Source organism: Ovis canadensis, chromosome 13, assembly GCF_042477335.2.
Source record: "Ovis canadensis isolate MfBH-ARS-UI-01 breed Bighorn chromosome 13, ARS-UI_OviCan_v2, whole genome shotgun sequence".
NCBI lineage: Eukaryota > Metazoa > Chordata > Mammalia > Artiodactyla > Bovidae > Ovis > Ovis canadensis.
The window spans coordinates 45,919,649-45,938,747 of NC_091257.1; the positions used below are offsets into that span (position 1 = coordinate 45,919,649).

The following is a 19,099-nucleotide window of genomic DNA, read 5'->3' on the forward strand; positions in this document are numbered from 1 at the left end:
ATCCCACAGTGCTCACCCAGCACAAAGTGGCTGAGAAGGGACTGCCTCACAGGACCAGAGAATGAACACACAAACTTGAGGGAGTCTTTTCCAAAGTCTGTATTTGCATCTAAGGCATGTCAGAGTGAACGACATTTTAGCACACCTACAAAATGGTGTTTCCTGGATACTTTCAGAAATTCCAATTTAGCCTCCTGAAGCTGGTTTCCAAACCCTGGCAGAGTTCACCTTTGACCTTTACAGCTTAAGGGGATGGACGTTCCCTCCCAGGCTCCATGTCCACTGGACATGTCAAATGGGCAGCACTGTCCACTTTAAAAACTGAACTGTTTCGCATGAGTTAGAAAATTATAGGAAAGCTTCAAAAGGCATGTACATACTTTATACACTGAAGAAATGGACATACATTAAGAAAAAGGAAAAATACTAACGATCCCTGAAGTACATCTGAATAACAGTGCTAAACAACTTAAAAATCAGAAAAGTTGAACTCCTTTTAAATGCAAATTACAGTAAGCAATCTATCAAAAATGGAAGAGAAAAAGAACTGTCCTGTACTCTACCTCACATAATCTGTTTTCTTCCTTAAGAGGGGAGAGATAAATTTACCAGGGCAATTAAGGGCTCATGGCTACACAAAGAAAAGAGATGATGGACCAAGTCAAAGACCAAGGTTGATGTTCTGTTCTGTCCTGACCTAACTCAGTGGAATTAACATTTGTCAACTCCTTATACTGGTAACATACTAGCTGGAGAAAAAGGAATGATACGTAATTTTCATCATTGAAAGTTAACATGAAATAAGGGATTTGACGTGGTACCATCCAAAACATAACATATTTTATGGGTTTCCTTTTTCTCTTTGGTATTTCTTAGCAAGGTTTGTTAAATGAACACATTTGCATGCAAACAGGTCCAGAAATGTCAAAAGTTTGAATCATTTTTTGTATTATGGAGGAAATGTGAGAATCCATTTATTAACTTAAAGAAAGAACCACAATCACACATGTAGCATCTATAAAGGAAATATAAATTACCAGGAGCATGATACACAGTCAGCTTTTAAAAAAAACAATCTTTATGTCTGAAGGCGTTAGTTAGGAAAAATTGGTTCTTCTTTTTCATGACTAATGTAAAGAAATACTGTGCTTCTCTGGCTCAGGTAGAGCTATTTTCAGATACAGTAAGAAAAGGGAAAAGTCTTTGTCTTCTTGCATATCTATTGTCACTACATAAAAGAGGCCCACTAACTGCTAGCAAGGTCCTGGCAGATTAACCCTCTTCTGCAGCCTTCTGTGATATTTATAAAACCATCTGCTTGTGCAGTGCATCCATTTTCACACTTCACCCGAAAAATAGTGTTTGGAGAGTTTTATCAGACAGGATTTCCTTCTGCAAAGGGCTATCTTAAACAAATGGGATCACGTATTAAGTTCAAAATTTTTTAGCCTTTTGGTAGACCAGCTGTATCTATTATGTAAGGACCTTCTAAGTCAGCAGCTATTACAGGATATAGTAGTTAAGAAAGCCCAGGTATGGCTATTCTCAGACAGTAAAGAATCTGCCTGCCAATGCATGACTCACCAGTTTATGGGTTTGATCCCTGGGTCAGGAAGATCCCCTGGAGAAGGAAATGGCAACACACTCCAGTATTCTTGCCTGGGAAGTCCAATGGACAGAGGAGCCTGGCGGGCTACAGTCCATGGTGTTGAAAAGAGTTGGACAAGACTTAGCGACTAAACAATAACAGCATGGTCTCTCTGGCCTCTAATAGGTTTGCCCAAGGTGCAGAACAAAAGAAGACATTCCTTGGTTTTAATTGTGCAAGTAAAACAGCTTGAGAAACAATATGAGGCAGAATCAAAGTCCTTATTCCTCCTTATGAACTAAACAGGATGATTTATTTTGCCAGATTTCCAAGGGAAGAGAAATTTGCCTGCATTTTCCCATCAGTGCCCACCACTCCCCAAGCACTGCTTGGTTAAAATGTTTCCGTTAAGTAACCTGAATAATAGTATGAATGTCTTTGTATGGGACTGAAAAACAAAAGAGAAAAGCAAGTGAGTGTGGCACCTTTCGATGGACAGCAAAGAAAGTCACAAGATGGGAAGAATGATGGGGAAGGAGCTTTTGAGTTATGCCAGCCTGGAAATGAGGCTTTAGGACTGCCAGGCATTACAAATTGCAGGCTTCATGAGAATGCCTGTTTTCCAAATGTCGCTTTTAACCGACACCGTTTCTGCTTAACATTTGTCAAACCTCTTCTTTTGTTAAGAGTTAACGTGTCAGCTTTTAAAATGGCTTGCAGTTTCCATCCACCTTCCTTGATGGAAATGTGAAAAGTGTGAGTTACTCCCTTTCACAAAGAATCTTGTCAAGGATCCTGACTCCAATCTGACTTCCCCTCTCGGCGACCGAAAAAAAAAAAAATCTGCCTCCTGTAAGCTTAACAAGCGGTGCCGATCTGCTCATAACTCTCACAGAAACAGAAGTTACTCGACAATAGCCCGAAAATGCTAACACACTTGTAGGGTTTGAGCGTCAGAAGGAGCGACATCCAGAAGGAGCGAATTCCTTTGACAGAGGGAATAAGTGACAACGAGCGGGCAACGCAGTGACACCAGCCAATATGTTCCCTTTGCTGAGAGTACGATAAATGAACAGAGGGAGCTCCGTCTGAGGAATCATCAGGATGCGATGAATGCCCCAAATGTACCCCCAAAACAACCTCCTGAAGAATCGCCTCTCAGCACTCTCCCAGCCCACACCTGCCCACAGCCCCTCCTGTTCCATCCTCATCCACTTAAATCCCTGCCAAGTATTTTAATTCCTCCTAAACACTGACTTCCCTGTTTTGTTTCAAACATCCATGTCACCTCTTGGAGTCTGTTAGAGTCTGGAAATGAGATAATTCATCTTCCCTGGACTGCCGCTGCTCAAGACGTGGAAGGCCTCTTAGGATGCGCTGGGAATAGGAAGGTCACCTTGAACCTCAACCAGGGACACGAAGGGAAATGAAATGAGCTGGTGAGTTCTTAATGCTCTCATTTAGGTAATGGGTCGATTGGTTAGAAACGGGAGAGAAAAAAAAGGAGATTCATTGGTATTTCAAGTGCCAGAATAAAAAGTTAAAATACGCTTTTATGACAAGCTAAAGATCAATATAGTAAAAAAAGGATTTTTTAATTGGAAGGGGTGTACGTGACTTATATAAAAAGAGATGAGAAAGTGAAGATTAGAAACTACAGGTTTTAGAATAAAGGATCTAAGACTAAGGTACCAAATGCGACATTTGCCTTGTTTAAAAAAATACCGGTGTAACATATAAACTGCCTCCATGCAAGTCATCACATGTACAGCTTTACAAAAGTAGCCAAATATCTGCTAATTAGATTTAATTTTTCAGAGAGTTGAGAAATCCTATAAGTCCTCTAATTATGACGTGACTGCTTAAAAAGAAAGAAGTTTGATTTCTAGTTACATGAGGATATACAAACATATTCTTCTAAAAGAGGACCTTAAATTATAAAAATCAGTAAAACATAGTGATGGCATTTTTGCACAAGTGTATTTTTTAAGAAAACAGACTGAGCGCTTGAGGCAGTGTCTTCCTTGGTTCACAGTCCCTGTGTCTGGCTGGTATGTTGATCAAGGAATGAAGGTCACTGCTCCACTGGGAGAACAGGGGGGCAGAAAGCTGGGATAAAGAAAGTGGTTAACATTCTTCTCTTTCCCAAGGAGGAGAAACGGGGAGAACTCTAAGAGAATTCACTTTAGGGAGGTCCCTGCTCCCAGGAGTTTAATGTCAAGGGCATTCTCCCAGCAGAGACGCACATACTCCTCTCAAATCAGTGAACAGAGTACTGACTGGCACCCCTACAAAGGGGACAAAGGCTCTCCCACGCTTCTCTAAGCTGTTTCATGGTGATTTAACTGGACAAAAGATAACAAAATTCTCCAAGAGGAAATCATGTAAAATATAAGCCAGTGGGCAAACTGCTTAGATGACTCTGATCCTCCAATATCAAATGCTATTGAAACAGACAAGAATATATACACCAAACATGTCATGGACTAAGTGGATCACAGATTCCCTTTCAAATAAAGTATCAATAAACTCAGTCAACACCTCTCCTTTATCCAGAATCCTAACAATGTTCAAATAAACAGAAACTGTCTGTAATAGCACATAATGGTGATTAATTGCCTAATGACTCTAACGTACTCAAAAGCCATACGTTCACAGTGTAATCTCTTAAAAATGAAATGAAAATTAGAAGCACTTTCTTATGCACTGTATTCTAATTCTCTGTAAATTCTAAATTAGTGTATTAGTATAAATTCTAAATTAGGGTAGATTTAAAAAATCATTAACCAGAATAAACAACAGAGTATTTCCCCCAATTCTGGATTAACAGTAGCTTATTTATTTTTCTGTAGTTATTATGTACAATGTTTTTCTAACAGTATACCACCCTACAAACCAAACCATTGTATAACCTTCCATTCACTAATGAAACTTTAGAGGTTAATCTAAAACTGATGTTAGCAACAATTAAGAATTTAAGAGAAACCAAACGAATAAACAGCTAATTTGCAATTATACTTTCACACATTTTCATGATGAACTAAACAAATTTCCAACCCTGAGCTATGTTCATTAAAAAAAAAAAACTATGTATGTATAATAATTGCTCATATCTATGTGGTTCATGAAACAATAACACAGACCCTACACATCTCCCATTTTGACATAAGATAAATACTAAGATGTCAAAAAAAAAAAAAAAAGTTAAGGTATCATCTTAAAAGAAACCTAAACCAGGCTTCAAGTTGCATTCATATACAAGGATATGCATCATTTTGGCAATTTCAGTTTATTCTGCTTGAATATCATTGTTCTTTCACAGTTTACCTTCTCTGTGATTCTGTCTGCTGGAAATATACCAAAAGGAGTCCCAGATGTGTAACCAGGAATGTGGCCGCAGGAGGACTCATACTATCAGAACCACTACTGGCCCTTCATGGGCCAGGACTCTGCCCTGCCAGTTAAATCTGACCCACTGTTCCAACACAGATTTGGAGAAAGCCATGTTGAGCCGGGGGGCAGGGGATAGCTCTGATACCCAAGAGAAAAAAAGGGAAAAAAGAGAGAAAAAAGGGACTGCTCCAAACTGACTGCAGCCTTTAATGATCCCCACGGTCTTCGTAAGAGTTGGGATGTTAAATTCTCACAAGTTGGTACTGGACACAAAAACAGATTAAACTTGACTATGAATTGTTTCAAGTCTTTTGCAATTGCTTAAAACTAGAGGTGGCTAGATTTCAGCATTAGAGGGTCACTGAAGCACTGAGAGCAATGATCACTTCAATTTGGGGGTGGCAAGTGGGAGGAGCAGAAAATAGTAACAGAAGACACAGTAACAACAGAGCAAGTGGAGGGGGCAGAATTCCTTCTCACCTGAACACACTGAGGAAAAGAGAGGCGGGAATACCTAGGTTTTAATGCTGGACCCCTCAGGGGCGCCCTGGACCCGAGGGAAGGACCTGAAAGATTTTGATGCTGTGAGTTAAGCCAGCTGATCCCTCCTCGTTTTCTGTCTTATCGTTTCTCTTAGATTAAAAAACAGAATGATGCTTTCTTAGTATGCTCTACTGATTTTATAAATAAACCACTTAACAATTTTGTTCACAACATTCGTTATTCTCTGCATTCAAAGGAGAAAAGAATATGTTCTGATCTTAATGTGTCTGGTTAATTTCCTTAGTGCCATGAATATTCAGCCAGTTTAATACCTTAAAAGATTTCTAAACAAAACTAGTATAAGTTTCCCTTGACAATGTGAATGAAAAATAATCTATAAATAAAGACAATTACTATGTGTGGTTGTTAAGCTGGCATAATTATAAATACCATAAAACCAGTCTATTTCAGAAAATCATAGTCTACTTACTATTTGTACGTCTCAGAGCGGATGTATTCAAAAACATGGGACACGCCAAGCTGGAACTGGTCAGCGATAGGGGTAACCCAGGGATTGTTCTCTGCTTTGAATATCTGCTTCTGACCAGTTAAATCCAAGTTTCCTAAAAAGATGGAGAGAAAAAAAATGAAGGTCATCTAACCAACAGAAATCAAATTCAAGAAGTAATTCATGCCCAGTAACCACAGCACAACCTTAAGCATCTTCTGAGTCATTTGTTTTAAAAATATTTAGCCCAAGTCATTGCTGGTCTACAAGCCAAGTCAGTGATTGCATACTGACACAAGAAATTAGGAAGGAAGGGAAGGCGATAAGGAGAGAGGGGAGAGGGAGTAAAAGAGGTAAGAAGGAAGTAAACTTGGAAGGAATTCACACAAATGTAGCACTTGCTTCATTTCTTCCAGTATTTGCTACAGGAACAAAAACAACCTTCCAGGATTGAGAGAACCCCTCATATCAGGACATCCCCCAATTTCACCTTGACAGTGTGCAGCACCATCTGTCCAGTAAGACTGAAACCTGATCCAATCAACACCACTTTTCATCAAAGCAGGACACAAGCGAAGAAAGATGAAAACACTGCCTCACTCGGGCAGCACAGCATATCTCAGAATCAGCACTAAATGCATCTCAGTAACATGGTTAAGGGTAGAAATGCACACATATCTATCCTACCTATTCACAAATTACCTGTAAAAAGCATTTCCTCCTTTGATTCTCCAGCAATTCCTAAAGTCAGTAATTGACATCACTTTACAGGTAAGAAAAACCACAGCAACTTGGGGAAATTAAGTAACATCTCTAAGAACAGAAAATGTCAGAGTAGGGATTTGAATCTAGGCCTTCTGACTCCGAATCTCTTATATATTTCTAGATCAACCAAACATGGGCTAATGAAGGGCGCCAGCATCGGGTACCACGTGTTGCTGGATCAGTTGATTATGTATATATTTCTGTTTGGTGTCTTTGAAAATGGAAAAGGGAAGTGTGAGAAAGAGCTTCCAAGAACATGGTTGCCTACGAGAGAGACAGACAGAGATGCTACACAGTAGAGCTGCGTGTGGTTTAAATGGCAGTCAGCTGGCTCACCGACATCCTTGCCCTCAAAGTCCTACTGAAGAAGTCCATTTTCAGACCCCTGGTCTACAGTCTAAGGTTTCTGAACACAGACACCTAGCAATTATTCATTACAGGACACAACCCTAGTACCATTTCTGTCCTGTTCTGAGGCTCCAACTGCCAATTTTGTCATAACAAGTAACTTCAGGATATGGAAAACATATTCTAAGGATGCAAGCATTCTACAAAGCACATCATTTCCCAGCTAATCTGAACTTCAGAAATGAGAAGAAAATGTTTACTAGGACAGTGATGCAGTATTTCTTCTTAAAACAAATGATGATACTCTGACTCTGCCTTCTTTTTGTTACACTGACAGACCTTGCTGTATCAATGCTTCACTTTATTGTGCTCTGCACATACTAATTACATTTCTTATAAAGTGAAGGTTGCAGCCACCTCACACCCAGCAAGTCTGTCAGTGCCATTCTTCCAACATCACTTGCTTACTTTGTGTCTCTGGGTCACATTTTGGTAATTCTCCCCATATTTTAAGCCTTTTTATCATTATTATTTATGTTATGGTGATCTGTGATCAGTGATTTTTGATGTTACTACTACATGTCACTGAAGGCTCAGATGATGGTCAGCAGTTTTTATCAGTAAGAAAGTTTTTAATATTTGATTACTTTTGGCTGCACTGGGTCTTGGTTGCTATGCATGGGCTTTCTCTAGCAGCAGTGAGTGGGGTCTACTCTCTAGATGTGGTGTGCAGGCTTCTGATTGCAGTGGCTTCTCTCGTTGCCGAGCACAGGCTCCAGAGCTCATGGGTTTCAGTACCTGTGGCTCGCGGGCACTAGAGCTCGGGCTCAGCAGTTGTGGCAAACGGGTTGAGTTGTGGTATATGGAATCTTCCCAGACCAGGGATGGACCCAGCAATGGCAGGTGGACTCTTGACCAATGAACCACCAGGGAAGTCCGTCAGTGAGAAATTTTTAACTAGGTATGTACATTTTGGGGCTTCCTGGGTAGATGACCTGGTAAAGGATCCACCTGCAATACAGACAGACCCCAATTCGATTCCTGGGTCAGGCAGATCCCCTGGAGAAGAGATAGGCTACCCACTTCAGTATTCTTGGCCTTCCCTGGTGGCTCACACAATAAAGAATCCACCTACAATGCAGGAGACCTGGGTTTGATCCCTGGGTTGGGAAGAGCCCCTGGAGGAGGGCATGGCAACCCACTCCAGTATTCTTGCTTGGAGAATTCCATGGACAGAGGAGCCTGGCGGGATACAGTCCATGGGGTCACAAAGAGTCAGACACAACTGAGCGACTAAGCACAGCACACAGCACATGTACATTCTTAGACATGGCGCTATTGTACAATTAACAGGCTACAGTATGGTATAAATAAACTTTTTATATGCCGTGGGAAACCCAACAAACTTGAGTAATCTACTTTATTGTGATGGTCTGAAATGCAAACTACAGTTTTATCAGAGGGGTGCCTGAATGAATGTGAAGCTATCCAGAATAACAGAGGAAAAACAGACCAATGGAAAAGTGATCCCTATTTCATAAAATGCTTTTAAAGAAAACCGATATTATGAAATAGTAGGAGTAATCCATCATGATATTTCCAAAGCTATTTAAAATCTGCTGGTTAAGTACAAAATAAGCAGATACATTTCTCTCCAAGATTATCAATATTGTCAATTTCCTCAACTTAATGGTTAAACATCATTAGTCAGATATTTAATCACTTGGGAAATTAACGGGCTTTATTCTCTACACCATGAGTCAGAAGACTGCTTGGGATAAGTGGAAGTGCAAATGTTGCACATATTGGGCTTAGCCAAGTATCCTACGAAGGTGTAACATGGCTGGCAGTGGGCTGCTGTTCATATATTTTGCTTTCATCTTTACTTGGACAAGAGACAAGCTTTTCCGCTTCCCCAAAATCAAATTGATCGCTTGTTTAAATTTTGCTATAACTCTCATTTCCTCATTTGCTATACCCTATGTCCTCCTGTCCATATCATTGTCTCATTACTTCTTTTTCTCCAATTTCCACATTTCCTAAAAATGAATAGAAGTTTCTGGGGAAAGTCTTAAATTTACAAACCAGTCTGTATTTCTGAAGCGTCATGTTTAAGTTTTTAAAATATTTTTCGGCTGTGCCACTCGGCATGTGGGATCTTAGTTCCCTGACCAGGGACTGAACACGTGCCCCCCTGCATTGGAAGCTCAGAGTCCTAATCACTGGACCACCAGGGAAGTTCCTGACATGTTTGTGTTTTAAATGCACAGTATATTATGTTGTGCGGTGTCCTTAGGCAGTACGGTCACTGAGGGAAGGGCCAAGTGACCAGGTGATAGTAACCACAGGGCAGAAATTCTCTAAAAAGTTGGGGGGTTACTAGAGGTAAAAGCCTCTTTCTTAAAACATTCACCTAATTGACAGCCTACACTTACCCAGTATCCTCTTCCTGCCTCCGAGCCCTGCCCACTTACATTATCATGGAATCAACTGTGAAAAGAAATAATCAATGAGACCTTTGGAAAAAATATGTCTTCTAAAATGGGTAACCAAAAAAAAAAAAAGCCACGAAAAGCATAAATTACATAAAGATGTGAACTAATTCCTAAGCAAAGGAGATTTCCCTGATAGAGGTGTCTCTGCTCTAAATATCTTTCTTCCTCATCCCCCGAAACTGGTTAGTCTAACGAAAAATCCAGTCTAACTTTCCCATGGGTAGAGTGTATCTGATGAACAAGCTTCCTGGACTCTTGTCATTCACACACATGACCATGAACTAACTTAACTGGACTGCTTTCTTATTTAACCTCTGCTTCAGATGCATATCACAGGAAAATGACTTAAAAAACCGCTGAGGAAGGAGGAGGGTCAAAAGAGGAGAAGTAGCTGTGTCTGGAGCACAGAGCATTTCTTGGCTTGCTGTATTTTCAAGGCTCTGGGTCAGTGTGAGAGCAGCGTGGACCAGGGAAAGAGTTTCGGAAGGACCTCACAGACAAGCCTCAGTTTGTCCAAATTTGCCCAGGAGAGCAGGAGAGGAAGACGACTCTCTTCTTTCCTAGATTGCATCACCAGCTCCCTCCCACCCAGGTGCAGGGTTTGCCTGAGACAGACTGGCTTCTGGGGCCATTTGCTACAAGGCTTCCACCTGGACATACCTCTCCTGGAGGAACACAAGACAAAGAAACTATATGGGACTAAAAGCAAGTGTGTGCAAGCACAGCTGGGGCAAACATGGACAGAAGATACAAAAAGACCAAAAAAGCCCTATTGCCACTTCTAAAGAGCCTGGAGCAAAAATAGGGTAGTGGCAACTGCAAAAGCAGGGTGCTGTGCACCCTACCCTGCACTCAATACCCCCTAAGTGTTGGGCAAAACCCTAAGCCACCCCTCCAGCCCGATCCTTGGACACACTCCTGTCTTCACCCCATATAAGGAACCAGCTCCCTCACCCCTGGGGAGTGAGCAAGGGAAGCCATCACCTGTTCTCACTCCTCCCTGCTGCAACGGGAGCCCCGATAAAGCCTTGCCTGAATTTGTCTGGCCTCTTAGTCAGTTTCTATTGATTGGAGAAGGACACGAACCCTGATCGGCATCATGCCCACTAATCCAAAAGTACAGGTATGTTATGAACCGGTTTAATGGATCATCCTTGAACTCAACATACAGGTACAGGAAAGAACAGCCTGTACTCTGCTACCAGCAACCTACAAACCTGCTTTCCAAGGTACTTCGTCTCATGTTCACTTAGTAACAGCCTCTGACTAAGCCTGCAGTCTTTTTAATGGTAATCCTCTAAAAATAATGTACCTAAGTTCGACGCTCCCTGGTTGACACATATGGAAAAGAGACCTGGGGGAATAACATCAAGAAAGGAGGTCAGCTCTGTACCCTGGGCCCTCTTGTCTGAGACCTCGAACCCTCCAGAGAGCTGTCAGTCCCCAGCCATGTCTCTATTTAAGCACTATCAATGGAGACACAAAAGCCAGAGGATGACGCTAATGACGCCTGCTAACTGGAGCACGCAAGAACTGAGGGATGCAAGCTGGACATGGTTGATTCGGGGAAGAGGAATCTTATACTGATGAAAGTCGGAGTACGCAGAACGGACCAGAGGCTGCTTGTGAGCATTTTCATTTCTATCACTTCAAACTCATCTGTGCACTCTAGCTGGGGGAGGGGGAGGTTGGAGGGATGGAGTTACCTTCCCCCACCCCCATTTATTTACCTTAGAGTCAAACAATCCTCAGTCAGATTTAATAGCAAACTTCAGATTCACAGCTGCTTCGTGGATACTGGAACTGGGAAGCCTAGCAGAAAAGCATGATTCATGTTCACTGACATGGGGTGTGTGTTGGGCAGGCGGGTGGTAAGACCACACCGTAGCTTCGTGGTGGATGCTATGCTCTTTTCTTAACAAAGAACCAAGAAACCCATGCTTCAGGTCCACAGCGCACCTTAAAGCAGGCAACTATTACAGATGACAGAGATGGAAACCGCACGAGCCAGAGCCTGCGCCGGCACCGACTCTACGAGCTGTAAGTGGACTCGGAGGAAGGGGACATGCCTGTTTTATTTTCTGAGTTAATGTCACTGGTGAAGGATGTAGTACCTGCTTCCGTACAGCTGCGATCCTCCCAGCTGGCTTGGTGTCTCTCGCTTTCTCACCTCCCTCTGAACGAACGCAGCAATTTCAGAAGAGGGTTAAGATAATTAGAAGAAAGCTCGGCCATCATCCCATGTGAAAAGCTGACACCTGGCTCCTGGGGGCCCGGCAACAAGTTCCTCCGACCTCAGCCGAGCTCATCCATCAGCTGTCTGAGGCGGGTTCCCTCTGCAGTAATAACATGCAGGGAGCATCTCAGCATCCCGTCAGTCAGGCTGCGGGAGCCCTAACTTGCCGCACGCTTGGCTGGCTCCAGTTAGGAGTCCTCACCCATCTCCTTATTAGAAGCCTGAGTAGCGCTCGGGTGCTGTTCTAACAAGGATCAGGCGGCAGGATTAAGCACTGTGACAAAGAGGATCTAATAAGCTAGAAAGGGGTGCACCCACGGACACGCTAGCTGCCTCCCAGATGCACATTCCCTCTGCTTGCTCTCTGGTGGGGAGGCCCAGGCCACGTGGGGAGCCAGCCCGTGCCGTGATGAGTGGTGACCCTCTGACCGGCACTGCCCTTAAGATCAGCTGTCACTCACAGGCTGCTTCTGAAATTGCAAATTGGATTTTCCATTTTATTACCTGCAAAGGCACCACATATACTTCATTCCAGAGCCTTGAGTATAGCAGCTCTGCCATGCGACTGTATTTTGTAAAGGCTAAAGCATGGAAAACAAGCATTCCCCTCGCTAGTGATACATGTGATCAGATGGAACAGGCCTTGTGGCCCCATTGATAAGCAGACTTGTTTGCACGTATAGAAATGGGTTGTTTTCATAATCCTACTGATAACAATTCTTCCTGAGTACTCCAAATCCTGAAACGCGTGGCCAGGAACATCATTTATTGCATATTAAGCAATCAAGGCAACCTGGGCAAATTTTTCATGTCATTGAAGGATCATTCCCTCCCTCCCTAATTCCAAAATCCGCAGAACACTTTTTAAATGAGTGCATGCTAACAGCCAGGCTCCCTCGCTCATGGAACTCTAAGGCCATCGTCTAACAAGGTAAAACTAGCAAACCATGGCTGATGGGGTACTCTATCATCAGTATACTGGATTTGCTGAAACTCAGGAAACTGATTTGCTGCTGAAGGGGGTCTAGGTGGGACATTATGACAGCTGAGAGATCACCTCTGCTCTGCAGTGAATCCACACACAGGAGCTAACCACAAACAACTCCGGCACAATATAAAAGCGACATTCAGGGCTGCTCCGAATATAAACAGATATTCTACATGTAGATCCCTAAGCTTATTACTGTATAAGAGGCTTCTAATTACAAAAGTGCACGATGACAGCTGGAGATGGAAAGCGTCTATCTTTTTCACTTCTTCAGCAACAAACTTCACTGAATGGAAAATGAGCAATGAGGCTTATAAAATCATGCTCACATTGGAATAACAAATGTTTGCTATAATAAAACACTGGAAACAACCAGAATGTTCAATAGGTGAGAAGCAGCATAACATAGCTACTCAATGAAGTGTTATCTGGTTATTAAAACAAATGACAAAGACTTGTATGTTTTGACTTAGAAAGAGATCTACACCCTAATTTTAAAAAATTCAGGGTATGCTAAGTTTGTTATGATTTCATTTTTGGAAAAAAGTATAGAAGAAAGAAATCTCATATTAGGTATACGAGGAAATGTTTAAGTCAGAAAGAGAAGAGAAGGACACGTATCAAATTGTTAATACGCATTTTCTCAAAGAGGGGAAATGAACGTGGGGAAGGGATCTGAACTCACAGAATAAAAGGGTAAATTATTTATTTTCTTTCTCAAGAACCCCATGTGATTACAAGTATGAATTATTTTTACAATTAAATAAGAATAAGGTGAATGAAAAGGATACCATCAAAAATAATTCAAAATACAGGACGGATGCTAATTAGTACAAAGGCAGCACCTTTTATTTAAAATGGCCTCATCCCACTGCAGGAACAGCCTGATGGTCTGCTAAGCGCTAACTGGATTGAGAAACAGGGTCTGAGGCTGCTGCTTTTTCTGGGCATCATCGATGCAGTCCAAGTAGGCTGGAATGTCTCATGACAGCTCTCAAATTTATTCTGTGGGGAATTCGAGGCCACACTGTCATTCTGGCAATTGTCTGCTTAGCCTTCTGGGAACACATTTTTAAAACAGGCATTTAGCTCTCTTAATACATACGATGCACTGCTGCTTTGTGAAACATACTAAAACTGTGACTTTTCCGATCTAGTCAAGGGAAGCATACAATTTAAATGAAAGAGACTTTTTAAAAAGCTCAACACCCTGCCAAATGGCTTCAACAACAGTGGCCTCTGATTTATGTGTGTGCTGTGTGGAGGAGTCCAGAGGCCCTTTTAAAGCATGAAGAAAAATATCACTTTACAGTTTTCCCCAGTGCCCTTCTTGGCCATATGACATCTGTGTTGCAGGTTAAGATGGACTAGAAAAGGGTCTCTCAGTCGCTGGTAAATACAATTCCCCATCAACAGAGCCATGGGCATCCTGAGGGCTCACCACCATCGCTGCTTTATTCAGCAAGTCCCTGTCTGTGGAGGTCCAGTGAATAACTCATGTTGTAAACCTGGCCTTTGTGTAGGATTTCCCCATTATTCTTCTAAAGGTGGGAGAAAAAAACCTTACGTTTGCTTAACAGATTTCCCTTTTATTGTTTATGTAACATCAGGAAGCATATTTTTTTTTTAATTTTGTTTATATATTTAGCTGTGCTAGGTCTTAAGTTGCATCATGTGGGATCTAGAGTTCCCTGACCAGGGACTGAACTTGGGCCCTGGCATTGGGAGCACTGGATCTTAGCCACTGGACCACCAGGGAAGTCCCTAGGAAGTATATTCTAAAGCCCAGTGGGTCTGGCTCTGGATGCCACATACCATTCACTGGCTTTCTGACCAAATGACCTTGGGTAAATCCCTGTGTTTTCTGAGCTTTAGTTTCCTCATCTGCCAAGTGGGGATAATGGTACCAACTGACAGGATTGTGGACAGAAGCCCAAAGGTGTACAAAGTCATTCTCTACCCTTGAAAGCACTACATCAGTAAAAAATACTCTTCATTATTATGTTAAGCGAAATCTGCAAAGGAGAGAAAGATGTATACTGGAAAACAATTTGCCTAAAACAGAGATTCACTCAGGGAATTCATCTCCTGAAAGTTAAAGTTGCTCAGTCGTGTCTGACTCTTTGAAACCCCATGGACTATACAGTCCATGGAATTCTCTAGGCCAGAGTACTGGAGTGGGTAACCTTTCCCATCTCCAGGGGATCTTTCCAACACCAGGGATTGAACCTAGGTCTCCCACATTGCAGGCGGATTCTTTACCAGCTGAGCCACAAGGGAAGCCCAAGAATACTGGAATGGGTAGCCTATCCCTTCTCCAGCAGGTCTTCCCAACCCAGGAATCGAACTGGGGTCTCCTGCATTGTATCTGCCGAAATAGAATGCAAAATAAACATACATTTGCCTGGTAGTACTCTTTCAAGGAAAGGGCCCCCAAGTTCATAAACTTCTCAAAGGTCTGTGATTAACAGTAGGGCCACAGGGCTTCCCTGGTGGCTCAGTGGTAAAGAATTGCCCGCCAATGCAGGAGACATGGGTTCAATCCCTGATCCAGGAAGATCCCACATGCCATGAAGCAACTAACCCCGTGCGTCACAAATACCAAGCCTGGGAGATGCAACTACTGAAGTGTCTGTACCCTAGAGCCTGTGCTCTGCAACAAGAGAAGCCACCACAATGAGAAGCCCGTGCACCAGGACTAGAGAACAGCCCCTGCTTGCTGCAACTAGAGGAAAGCCCATGCAGCAAAGGCGGCCCAGCACAGCTAAAAATAAAATTAAAACAGGCGAAATTAGAAACAAAAGCAGGGCCAAGAAAAAATTAGGAATGCTGATTTCATTCCCTAGAAGACTGAAGGGTGGCAGTCTGCAGCGCCTCATGAGGGTCAGGTCCCAGAGCGCATTAGGTCATTCAGCGTCCTCCCAGCCCTCACTGTCCTTCCACGGAAGTCCCCCAGTTCAAGGACAATGTTCTGACTGCCTGGGAAGTTGGAAATGTAAGCACCAATGAGAAAGCCCCAGTTACCCCAGAGATCCCAAGGAGACATCCCTGAATATCAACAACATAATCTAAATCAATGGATGTTCAAGGAATAAGTTCCAGCAATCACAACTTCTTATAAGATCAATAAAGGTATCACACCCTTCGGTAATCTATTCCAAGTACAGATGTGTAAGAATTCTGAAATTGAAACCAACTATCTTATTTGATGAAGAGCAACATGATGTGAGTGGAGGAAAGAACTGATTGCAAAAGAAGTCAGCACATATGTGGAATCTAGAAAAATGGTACAGATGAACTTATCTGCCAAACAGACACAGACACAGAGGTGCGGAGAACAAATTTAAGGACCCCACGGATGGAAGGGAAAGTGGGATAAATTGGGAGACTGGGATTGACACATACACACTACTATGCATGAAACAGATAAAACTAATGACAACCTCCTGTACAGCACAGGGAACTCCGTACTGTGGTGACAAATGGGAAGGAAATCCAAAAAAGAGGTAACGTATGTATCATACAGCTGATTCACTCTGCTGTACAGCAGAAACCAACACAATGTTGTAAAGCAACTGTATTCCAATCAAAATCAATAAGAAATACTAAAAGAAGTCAGTACATTTGGGTTCAACTCTTACGTCTCTCATTAACTACTCATATCCTTGAACGTCATTTAAGCACTCAACTTTGGTTTCCTCATCTGTGAAAGAATGATATCAGGACTGGTAAGTTCTAAGATTCCTTCCCAGTGTAAAACGTAACTAAATTTTTTAAAGGAATTCTCAAAAAAGGAATCAAAAAAGCATTTGTATTTATATCAAAGGATGGATGTTAACTAAACATATCGTGGTAATCATTTATAATATATGTAAGTCAAATCAGTATGCTGTATACTTTACACAGTGCTGTATGTGTATTATATATCAAAGTTAGAAAAAAAAAGAAAAAATTATGCTAAGGATACACAGATATTCACCGTGATTTATGAACACAAACTTTCATTTATGCTGCCTGTGCTCCTCCAGAACACCTGCAAACAACTCAAATAACTGAAGGGCTGGTTAATATATTACGAGACACTCTTACGATGGCAGAGTATGTCGTCGTACGGTTAAAAACGATTTCAAATAAAATTTAATTACATGGGATAATGGTCATGACACAACACTGAAGGTTGAAATGTAGGCTATAGAACCCATATCCGATGATCCTATGTTTAAAAAAAGTTTATATACATATGGAAAAAGACTAGAAGAACATACACACACATGCATACACAAGAAGAGAAAAGACTTCTTTCTTCTTAATAGTGGTTATTTCTGAAGGGGAGAATCACCCTTTACTGTGCTTCCCAGTTATTCTAAAGCAGTGATTCTCAGACTTGAATGGGCATCAGAATTTCCTGGAGGCCTTTGGAAAACCTCCAGGGTTTCTGACTTAGCAGCACCCGGATAAAACCCGAAGTTTACATTTCTAACAAGTCCTTAGGCTTCCCTGGTAGCTCAAACTGTAAAGAATATGCCTGCAATGCAGAGGACTCAGGCTCAATCCCTGGATCGGGAAGATCTCCTGAGAAGGGAATGGCAGCCCAACTCCAGTATTCTTGCCTGGAGAATGCCATGGACAGAGGAGCCTGGTGGGCTACAGTCCATAGGGTCCCAAAGAATTGGACAAGAATGAGCAACTAACACTTTCACTTTAGGGGATGATGATGTCTGCTCTAGGGACCATTCTTAGAAAAAGTTTCCATTTATTTATAATAATAAAAAATATTAAGCAATCAAATGTTTTTAAAAGCTTAAATAAAGCAGCCCCCAAATATTAAATCTATTTAGAGTACTAAAAAAAAAAACCTCTGAATTTTCAGATACTACTACTAGTTCTATTAAGATGTTAAGCACACAAAAGCTTCCATAAAGTAGTGAATGCTAACATTAGTATCATCTGCATCATAATTATAATAGCTATTAACTGCGGAGCATATATTATGCACCAGGTGCTGCTTCAGGAACTCCACATTATTTCAAGGAGTAACAACAACTGTGCACGGGAAAGTATCACTATTATCTCATTTAAAGAGAAAGCGATAACTAACATTCAGGGAGGCTGAGCCCCATATTCAAGGTGGGATTCAAAGGCCAGGTTATCTGACTCTTTAAAAGCGGTTGGTGTTCCCAGTACAGGACACTTAAAACATTTTCCTCTTCCTGTAAAAAGGTACTGAGGTGTTGTTGGAAAAGTCAACATCATGACATGGTTTAAAGAACACTGAGAGAAGAAACAGAAGAACACCCTTCACCTCTCTCACAGGGTCCAGAGTCCTATCATAAGAACCACAATCCAGAATCATCACTGTAACCTCTAGGAATTTTGTGTCTAAATTAAGATACCCAGGCAGAGGAATGTGTTTGGCTGATACGCTTTCATTAATATGACAGTGAATATTTTCAACAGACCCTGTTAATATAGAGCATGCACTTCCCTATTCAAGAGTCAGAAAACAAGGTCAAGGGTTTTGGGGTGTTTTGGTTTTTTTTTTTTTTGCTTAAATTGATCATGTATTTTTTAAAATTATTTTTTGATGGAGTGTAATTGCTTTACAATGTTGGGTTAGTTTCAGGTGTCCAGCCTAGTGAATGAGTTATACATATACGGGTACCTGCTCTGTTTTAGATTCTTTTCCTGTATAGGTCATTACGGAGTATCGAGTAGGATTCTCTGTGCTACAAAGTGGGTCCTTACTGGTTACCTCTTTTATATGCAGTACTGCGTATATGTCAGCCCCACTCTCCCAATTTATTCCTCCCTTCTTCTCCCTTGGTAACCATAAGTTTGTTTTCTACATCAGTGACTCTATTTCTATTTTGAAAATAGGTTCATCTGTACCATTTTTTTTTAAAGATTCCACATGTAAGTAATATCATACGGTATTTGTCTTCTTTAAAAAGAAAAAAATCTTGTGTAATTACACACTGAACAAATTACTATTTTAAAAATAATAACATTCCATCAAGTCAGAATTGTTGAGGAAAATCACTACATGCTTCAGAGAACTGAAATTATCCTGGGAAATTCTTATCAGAGAAAAAGGATGAGCAGGTTTGAATCTGGGTGAGGAATCCCAGACAAGGCGACCAGGGCAGATCACAGGTGGTGTGTACCAGGGCCAGGGAGTGGATATTGGCATATTCCAATCGCTTTTTTTTTTCTGGCAAGGCTTTCTTGGGGCCCCTGCTGCAACTGGGGACAGTGAGAACAATCAACAGATTCCCTTGCTTGTCGGCTCCCCAAG

The 19,099-nt window shown here is 41.7% G+C and overlaps 1 protein-coding gene across 4 annotated transcripts in view; it reads right to left on the minus strand.

The window, feature by feature from the left end:
* RSU1 (Ras suppressor protein 1) overlaps positions 1–19,099 on the minus strand; it is a 208,348-nt gene that overhangs the window by 101,086 nt on the left and 88,163 nt on the right. For all 4 annotated transcript variants that reach the window (XM_069547578.1, XM_069547577.1, XM_069547579.1 and 1 more), the window contains one exon: positions 5,955–6,087. In XM_069547578.1, coding sequence (XP_069403679.1) covers positions 5,955–6,087 — 133 coding nt within the window. The remainder of the gene's footprint in view (positions 1–5,954; positions 6,088–19,099) is intronic.